At 38.7% G+C, this 9,520-nt stretch overlaps 1 protein-coding gene across 3 annotated transcripts; it reads right to left on the minus strand.

Moving 5' to 3' along the window:
- Window positions 1–749: 749 nt before the first annotated feature.
- LOC148197919 (adenosylhomocysteinase-like) lies at window positions 750–9,142 on the minus strand. 3 transcript variants are annotated; one of them, XR_015779962.1, is made up of 11 exons: window positions 7,983–9,142; window positions 7,155–7,894; window positions 5,801–5,843; window positions 4,873–4,933; window positions 4,540–4,619; window positions 3,933–4,049; window positions 3,469–3,552; window positions 1,797–1,918; window positions 1,461–1,580; window positions 997–1,292; window positions 750–876 (listed from the first exon to the last, which is right to left on the minus strand). XR_015779962.1 is itself a non-coding variant. In XM_088092129.1 (10 exons), the coding sequence occupies exons 1-10, from the start codon at window positions 8,691–8,693 to the stop codon at window positions 1,139–1,141; spliced, it is 2,232 nt and encodes a 743-aa protein (XP_087948255.1). In that variant the 5' UTR covers window positions 8,694–9,142; the 3' UTR covers window positions 949–1,138. The 3 variants fall into 3 exon arrangements, 2 of the variants coding, with proteins under 2 accessions (XP_087948255.1, XP_087948256.1); XM_088092129.1 differs by lacking the exon at window positions 750–876 and having other exon boundaries at window positions 949–1,292; XM_088092130.1 differs by lacking the exons at window positions 750–876; window positions 997–1,292; window positions 1,461–1,580; ... (4 more) ...; window positions 4,873–4,933; window positions 5,801–5,843 and having other exon boundaries at window positions 6,932–7,894; window positions 7,983–9,122.
- Window positions 9,143–9,520: the final 378 nt, after the last annotated feature.

Genomic DNA, 9,520 nt, shown 5'->3' on the forward strand with positions numbered 1-9,520 from the left:
CAGACGAGAGATGAAGCCCTCCGCCAGCTGAAGTTCCATCTCGCCAGGGCACAGGAGTTAATGGTAAGGCAAGCAGATAAAGCACGCACACCGTCCCAAGTAGGAGTGGGAGATTGGGTTTATCTGAAGATTAGACCTCACCGTCAAACGACGATGTCGTCCGGGGTGCAGTCTAAATTGGCCGCTCGCTACTATGGTCCCTTCTTGGTCATTCAGCAGGTAGGAGCAGTTGCATTTAAGCTGCAATTACCAGAGACCGCCCGAATACACCCCGTGTTCCATGTGTCCCAATTAAAGAAGGCCGTAGGGGACCACCAGGTCGAGTCAGAGTTACCCAAGGATTTGGAGGTGGCAGAACCGACGCCACGACCGGTCAGAGTGTTGGATAACAGGCAAGTGCACCAGGGGGACGACGCACGGCAGGAGGTCTTGGTCGAATGGGAAGGGGGAGGACCTGACGAGGCTACATGGGAAGATGCCCTTACCATCCACGACCAATATCCTGACTTCAACCTTGGGGACAAGGTTGATCTTCAGGGGGTGGGTAATGTTAGGGCCTGGCGAGTGTATCAGAGGAAGAGAGTCAGGAGGGAGATGATGGGCGAGGACGAACGCCCCAACATGGACGAACGTACAGAGATGGTGGGCGAGGACGAGCGCGGCGAGGACGAACCCCCCAACATGGACGAACGTACAGAGATGGTGGGCGAGGACGAGCGCGGCGAGGACGAAACCCCCAACATGGACGAACGTACAGGGCAAGGGGCGAGGAGGAGCGAGAACGAGCAGAACGTGGACGCGAGGGCGAGCGTCCCTACAAGGGGCGTGGACGAGCGTCCATAATAAATGGCGGGCCAGCGGATAGGCAGATTATTACTGTAATTAAGACAGTAATAAATAGAGTTAATAAGGACAGATTTATTCTTTCCAGATAATTGCAGTAAATAGGCAATTAAGTTTAATTATAATAAATAGGCAATTATGATTATTCCTTACCTTTTCTGGAAGGACTAATTAGTATTAATTAGGAGAGGCACCTAGGGTTAGGGTATGTTTTTGATTATTGAGGAATTGTAAGAGAGGTTATGCTCTCGGGTGGCTGACGGAGAACCTGCTCCCAGTCATTGGTTGTGTTCGTTTATTTCCAGAATTTCAATAATAAAGTATTTTTATTCACGTAAGTATTGTTCCGTTCTCGGTGTGAGGCAATTGTCGAGGTCAGGCACGTAACATAATGACTATCAGTTCCATCAAACATGTTTAGGCCATCCAAAGTATTATTTGATGAATGGCTACATTCACAATATATTATTTTCACAATCAGATCTAAGGTTGTAGGAATAAAACCTTAAAAATAGTATCATTGATGTATTGAAAATTGAAAATAAGGTTAAAAGGAAAGAAATAGAGATATCAACAAAATAAGGAAAAGAATAATATGTATGAGGAATAGTCTTTACCTGTGTACAATATCCATCAGAACAAGCAGACCTAGTTCGTGGGCTTTGTCTATTAGAGATTTAAGTTCCTCTGGAGTTCCAAATCGGCTGCTAGGTGCAAAGAAATTTGTGACATGGTACCTGCACCATGCACAACACTATTAGTACAATCAGACCATCAAAACTAAGAAAAACACTAATTTATTGAGAAACCAGAAATATAGCACACAAAAACTGCCTGCTGGTTGTTATATTATGAATCTCATTGGGACAATCAACAATTTGGGAGCAAAGGAAAAATGACAACAGAAGAGTTGCAAAAAGCTGGCATAATAAGAAAGAAAACTGAGAAGTTACCCAAAGCTGGCATAATAAGAATGTTCTTGAATGGCCATAATCTGGACAGCATTGTAGCCAAGCTTTTTAATTCGAGGTAGTACATCATCTCTAAAATTGGCATATGTGTTGATCATTGGCTCCTGCACCACATGGTTCACAATATTGTTGATGGTAGAAAAAAAACTGAAACTCCAAATAGACACTTTTCTTGAACTTTACAGATTTATCTCTAATCCTAAAAATGTTCAGTAAAGAACTAAGTTTTCTTTTACAAGATTTGAAATGTTGTTGCACATAACCACTAATTCATTGAGCTTAGCTTTTATGATAAACATAGCAGTTACTAATGCTACTTCTGTGAATAACAAGATAATTTCATATTGACAAACATTAAAAGAATTAGGACACAAATAACTATTTGCAGTTTTGACATTTCTAGATAGGTTATATTTTGTTTGAAGTATGATAATCAAATTAGAGAGGGATCTTGTGAATGTCTTTATGTAAGCCTAGTCGACATCTACTATTGTGAACTCTGGAAAGAAATATAAGAAATTGATAAAAACAAAACAGATCATTGAACAGTTTTAATCTCAAATGGTCCTTCCTTTGTTACAAATCTTCCAAATCTCTGAATGAATTCTTTCACCCTTCTTCAAACCCTCTAACCAACAAATTATCTTCTCTAACAGTTTCTAACTAATATTCACTTTATTTTAGCTCCTTGCAACACCAACCAGTTGAAATTCAACCATGATCATAAGGTTGAAGTTCTGAAATTCAATCCCAGTTTTTCCTATTACCTTTCTCGGTTGGGAGAGCTGAAAAACACCATCAATGTGGATGTGTTTTAGGATGAGGTCCTGGATGGTAAGTGCCTCAATTTGCTTGAGGACCAACCAAATAGAGATCCTGTCCTATTTTTAAACAGTGATTTGTTTGCTGACCCCAGTTGGTAGATTTGTAATGTCTCACCTCCCTTTTGACAAGGTTGGTCTTGTCTAATTAGGTCAAGAAAATGAGCCATCATAGAGGAAATCATGAAATAAGAACTTTAACACTACCAAAAAGCTTAGCCTATAGTTATACAAGGAAACTTTTGGTTAGTATTTGACTAGTCTAACCTGTTCAAATATGTCAATACACGAAATAAAACAGCAAGTAAATCAGCTACTATGCAGATCTGTTCAAGTAAATATTGTAGAGAAATTATAAGGGAATAGATAAGAAGGAAATAAATCAGGGATTTAGCTAACCCTGTTGTCAGTTGCTAAGAAAATTCCCTCCCATTTCCTAAACTTCTAACAATAGCAACTTTAGTTTTGGGTGGTATCTACTTGATAGTGCAATCCTATTTGGTTTCTTTTGCATAATCACAATCCAATACCCAGTCATTAATAGGATGCACTTGACAAGCCTCTAATGGTAACCACTTGTCTTTTCAGAAGTAGACATGAAAAATAAACAAAAAACAGAATTAGTAATATGCTAGGAGGAAGAGGGAGGCTGCTATCATAACATGTTGGGAAAGTGAGTTAAGTCATATGATCTTTGGTCAATCATGATTAAAAAATGACCAATTTAAGTTGTTATAGATAATTGACTTTCAAAAAAAGACAATACATACAGGAAAAGGAAATAGATGACTTACTGATTTACATACAAAAAAAAAAGAAAAACATGATCTTACCGGACTACTCATTCCAACATGTGACTCGTATATTCTAAGTGATTTTGGTCTCTTTGGCTGTGGATGTTTGAATACATATTTTTCCTGTAAATATTAAAAAGAAAAACTTAATGCAGAAGTGCATGGTAAAAGAATTAAACATAACTGAAATTATTGTTATCAACAAATATTTTTATTTGATATACTAACTAAACTATCTTCAACATTATCCTGCATTCTGCCACCTATTCTCTATTTATATTTTTTAATAATTAAAAAGAGAAATTACTTACATCATTCCTCCTAATGTAAGAAAAAATTGCAATGACTTAAAAATACTACAAAACTGCCGACATCGTTGTGGTAGATCAAGTCAAGCTAAAGATACAAATCCAAACTCATAACAAATGTAAGGTAAAAGAAATATCTAGATTTGTCATTTCTGTCTAAGTGTAAACTAACATGTAAGATATCTAGAAGCTTACCTCTTCTGGGGGATCATAGTATATTCCGCTGTATGGAATTTCACCAGGAGCCTGTACAGAAAACTTGATCCAAGCAGGAATCGAGTCCTTGACTCCAGAGGGAGTATCCATGCGGATCTACAAATATGATTGAGATATTTAGCTAGCTCTCACACTTCACAGAGAGAATACTAAGAGACTTAATTCAAGACATCTAGAAATTGTTTACATGTATGATTATCCAAGTAAAAAGGTTCTCTAGCAAAAAAAGAATCCGCAAGTTTGAAAATTATAGAGGAGAACTTTTTAGACATCCCATGTCACTTGTTAGTGAGTTGTGATAAAACCAAGAGCATTCTTCTTCATACTTCTGACAAATTTTATCTCCTTTCAGAGTGTAGCTCTTCTTAAAAAGAAAAGCACTAATTGAAAAATTGTTTAAGTACCAAATATGAGGAACCAGAACATACATTTGAAAAAATACTCATTAGTTATGATATAAAATTCCCTGCCTATATGAATACTCAAACAACTAAAATATAAGTTATTTATTAGATAAAGAAATAAAAATAAAGACAATCAAATGAAGACTATCTAGATCCATCAAATTGTTTAGGAAAAAATTTACCTTGACCCGAGAACCATGAGGAATTGGTGGTGAACCATCCACATTGTTTGGCAAAAAAATCTCCCAAACACCAAACTCATTCTGTAAAGTAAAAATTACAACATTTAAAGGTTGCTAATAGCAAATACAATTGTCAACTAAGTTCAAATAACACTATCTACAACCAGGGGGAAAGAAGGTTAGATTCTAGGTCAAACAGAGGAAAGAATACAAAGTTGAGACCGCAAGACGTTCAACTTCTTATTTACAAACAAGGGCTTATTAATGAAATAAAAAAAAAAGTACATTAAAGTTCACATGTATGAACTTTGAAGACCAATGAAAGATAACATATCCGAGTCATTACATCAGCATTTGAATTCCAATTGTTGAAGTCTCCAATTAATGCTGCTGACTGAAAAGCAATCAATACCATCCATAATGTTTTGGAGAGGAAATTAAAAGACAGCTATATATTGTGTCTTCAAGTAGAGACACACTACACATACAACATCCAATTGTTAGCAGATGTCAGATGGCAATGACTGACAAAACAACCATGCTGGCACCACCTTTTGATAACATTGATCCAAAATGGATTTTCTCCAAACTTAATAAGAAAATACAGAATCATTTCGAATGGAAAGAGTCAGACGCTGCTTAAATCATAAATTAATGGTAGATTATTAATTAGGTCTTTCCAATTTAACCAAATAACTGCATTTTCACCTTCAGGTAGCTAGTGCTTATCATTACACTGACAATCAGTTACCACAAGTAGATTCTGTTCAAATTTAACCACATTATGAACGAGAAAGTCTCAGAGCATAATTCAATCAAGCAATATAGAGAAGTCCAACAAGTCCTAAATTAACTCTAACATATATGAACATGTTTTTTTTTTTAATTCTTACATATTCAAGTAGGCTAACAGTCAATGCAATACGTGTGATCGAGTGCAATGAAGAACTACTATAACACTCTTACCAAATGCATAATTAAGCAGAGATATATTAAAATTTAACTTCAAAGAGACTCTACCAAAGATGCAAACGTGCTCCAAAATAGTAATCGTACACATCAGATCAAACACTTTAGATGCCTCTAGGAGTATTTATATCTTTCTTTTATTTTTTTAACTTTCATACTAATACAGATACGAATACCACAGTCATTACATAATTACATAAATAATCATATAAACAATGAATGACACTGAAAAATAATTTCAACCAAAAAAACAAGAAGCATTGCTAATACCAATAATTGACTAGAAACATACCTTAGCTCCAGGTGCCCACTCTCTGTAAGTAACCCCTGTTGCACTGCAAACAAAAGCTTATAGTCATTAAGGACCACATTGATCAACTAGTCAGGGTGTAGAAATATGGGCATAATTTCCCTTTTTATGTACATTTATTGTTGCACCATTAAGATCTGTACTACGACAATCATTACTTAGTCTGGGTGTAATTCAGTAGTGTATTTCTATGATTTGTTGGCTGTGGTGGGAGGTCTGTATGGTAAGGACATTGTGTGTCGGTTTATTGTAATATCATTGACTTAATACTGTATCAGGTCTTGGTTTACCTTGTATGACTTATTTAAGTATATAAGTGTCCTTTTTTGCTTAGCAAAAAAAACCACCATTACTTAGTGTAAGAAATTTCACACTAAAGGTGTGATTCACTGAGTCTATTACTTTCTCTCTCCTCTCACCGCCACAATCTCTGTTTTGAAGATCTTAAGTATGATCCTCACCATGCAATTCTTGTTTGCCATTTCAATCTAGCCCCTTCCCAGATGTTGGCCTCTTACAATTTCCAGTTACTAATATTTATTATTAGTTGGACTTTCAACTTCAAACCATTTTTTAAGCTTATTTCCAACCACAGTATCTTAAAGAACATGACATATTAATAATTTTTTAATAATAAACTATTACTATATTCGAAACCAATAATAAAATAATAAATTATCAATTAGGCAACGGTAAAAAAGTTTTTAAAAAAATTATTAAAAAAATATTTTCCTATCTTAAAACAAGATAATCAAACAGCACTTGATGTCCTCTTACTATATCAATTCAATATATATATATATATATATATATTATTTCGTGTACTTCAATCAGAAGCTTCTTGTTTTACATGATATTAATCAATCTTTGAGTTCAACTGATAATATAAATTTCAGTGACGTGATATTCTTAAGAAAATTATATCAGCAGCTTAGTTGGAGCTTTTGAAATAAAACAGGAGGGCATCAAAGAATTACAAAATTGGATGTAGACAGAAACTTTAATTTGTGTCTGAACGGGATTGGTGTACTTGGTTAGGACTAGTTTCAGTTTCAGTGACCAAATGAAAACGAATTAGAACATAACTTGTGAGAGACGGTTTGGAAGGAGACGTCAAAATAACAAGATTTCTTGCATATTCTGTTTCGAATAGGAAAGATGCACTAGAATAAATATGATAGCTGCTAAATCATAACCCACACAGCCGCAGCGAAAGCCTTATTGAGACCCATTTGGTCGTATTGTGATCCTAGGAAAAGAAAAAATACAAAGAAGCTTCTATTCTATCAGAAATTTGAAAAAGAATGTTTGTCTTGATTGTCCCTCTGATCAGTACCTGTAATGAGCAGGCTTGTATGGACCCTCAACAGGGACACTGATGTAATCGGCCTGATCTTTGGTGAGTTTGGTGAGCTTAGCTCCTAGCTGGCCAAGGTGGAGGGCAGCAACTTTCTCATCAAGCTGTTTGGGCAAAACATAAACCTTGTTTTCGTACTTGCCAGTACCCTTCTCCTTCCACAGCTCAAGCTGAGCGATGACCTGGTTCGTGAAGGAACAAGACATCACAAAGCTGGGGTGGCCCGTCGCACACCCCAAGTTCATCAGACGACCCTCGGCCAACACAATGATGCCTGTCTTCGTCTCGGGGAAAACCCATCTGTCGGTTTGAGGCTTAATACTGATGCGCTTCACACCAGGGTAGTTCTCAAGCCCCATCATGTCGATTTCATTGTCGAAGTGCCCAATGTTGCACACGATCGCGTTGTTCTTCATTTTCTTCATGTGGCTCACCATGATGATGTCCTTGTTCCCGGTGGTGGTCACGAAGATGTCCGCTTCAGAGACAACCTCCTCCAGGGTGAGAACCTGAAGACCCTCCATCATAGCCTGAAGAGCACAGATGGGATCGATCTCCGTCACAATCACACGAGCCCCGGCCTGCTTCATGGCAGCGGCGCAACCCTTCCCAACATCTCCATAACCACAAACAACGGCAACCTTACCGGCGATCATCACGTCAGTGGCTCTCATAAGTCCATCGGGGAGGGAGTGACGGCAACCATACAGGTTATCGAACTGCGATCCCACAACACAAGGCCACACAACACAACGTAAAAACTCGTAATATGTGAAAAAGAGGAGGAAATGAGCGACGAATAGATACCTTGCTCTTGGTGACAGAGTCATTGACATTGATGGCTGGGAACAAGAGGGTGCCGTTGGCCTGCATCTGGTAGAGCCTCTTGACACCGGTGGTGGTTTCTTCGGAGACGCCCACCAGTCTGTCCTTCATCTTGTGGTACTTCTTGGGATCGGTCTTCAAGCCCTCCTTGATGATGGTGAGCACGATCTGGAACTCGGCGTTGTCAGAGGAGGAGGGGTCCGGAAACTGTCCCGTCTTCTCGTAGGCCTGCTCCGCCTTTACACCTTCGTGAATGAGGAGAGTGGTGTCACCGCCGTCGTCGACGATGAGATCGGGGCCACCGTCGGGGCCCCAATCGAGGGCGCGCTCGGTGCACCACCAGTATTCCTGGAGGGTCTCGCCCTTCCAGGCGAAGACGGCGGCGCTGTCGCGGGCGATGGCAGCGGCGGCGTGGTCCTGGGTGGAGAAGATGTTGCAGGAGCACCAGCGAACCTCAGCGCCGAGGGCAGTGAGGGTCTCGATGAGGACGGCGGTTTGGATGGTCATGTGGAGGGAGCCAGTGATCCTGGTTCCTTTGAAGGGCTGAGAGGGTCCGTACTCCTTGCGGCAGGAGATGAGACCCGGCATTTCAACCTCCGCCAGCTCAATCTCCAATCTTCCGAAGTCGGCGAGGCTCATGTCCTTAACCTTGTACTCCCTCCCACTGCTTGTTTTCTCCACCAGCAACGCCATTATCGATTAACGATGTTGTTCCTCTTGTTCTTGGAACGATGTTGTTCCTCTTGTTCTTGGATCGATGTTCTTCCTCTTCCTCCCCTTCCATTTAAATACACTCCTCTTCACCAAGCCCATTCCTTTCCTTCCGGATCAATCCCTCACCTACTTTTCCTATTATTACACTCTCTCCTTCCAACCTCCGATCTTCACTGCGTTCTTCATGTCCCTCACTTTCACATTCCCAATTTAACTATGATATCATTTCATTTTATTATTTTTCATATTAATCATGTACATTTTAAACAATTTAATCTTTATCGTCGCTTGGTAATTTTCAATTTCATTAATCACATAAAATATAAGCTAATTTTGAATTCCAAGTGATAGCGCGGTCTGGGACTAAATGTGAAGGAAGCAGCGCAGACAGAAGCGCGAATAATGAGGATGAATGAGCGTGGGGTTGGTAAAAGAAGGAAATGACCATGCCACCCTCACCAACCCTCTTTGGACAATCTCTTTTAACATGATGGAAAAATAGTACCAGGTCTGATATAAATTATTGAAGTGAATCACGTTAGGGCTATTAATTAATATAAACGGACCTAAAATTAAAAAGTAAATAACATGTAGCAACACGAAGTACAGCAACAGTGGCGTAAAAACTCAGCTTCATAAGAATTAAGATTCTCACAAGATTTTTAAAATTTGAAAACTGTGTTCATCCGTATGATGATATGTATCTAACTTTCAAATTATTTTGTTTTTTTAAGTGCATTATAAGTAATCTCTAAACAATACATTAGAATCCGAAATAGTCGCACATATACATTTCAATTGACTTT

The sequence above is a fragment of the Vigna umbellata genome, chromosome 5 (assembly GCF_029865625.1).
Source record: "Vigna umbellata cultivar VRB3 chromosome 5, Vumbellata_1.0, whole genome shotgun sequence".
NCBI classification, from domain to species: domain Eukaryota; kingdom Viridiplantae; phylum Streptophyta; class Magnoliopsida; order Fabales; family Fabaceae; genus Vigna; species Vigna umbellata.

Coding starts and splice junctions, on each gene's coding strand:
- LOC148197919 (XM_088092129.1), bottom strand. CDS start 8,693: ATGGCGTTGCTGGTGGAGAAAACAAGCAGTGGGAGGGAGTACAAGGTT. Junction 4,934..5,800: donor AGTGGGCACCTGGAGCTAAG/GTATGTTTCTAG, acceptor ATTGCTTTTCAG/TCAGCAGCATTAATTGGAGA. Junction 1,919..3,468: donor ATGTTGGAATGAGTAGTCCG/GTAAGATCATGT, acceptor CATGTGGTGCAG/GAGCCAATGATCAACACATA.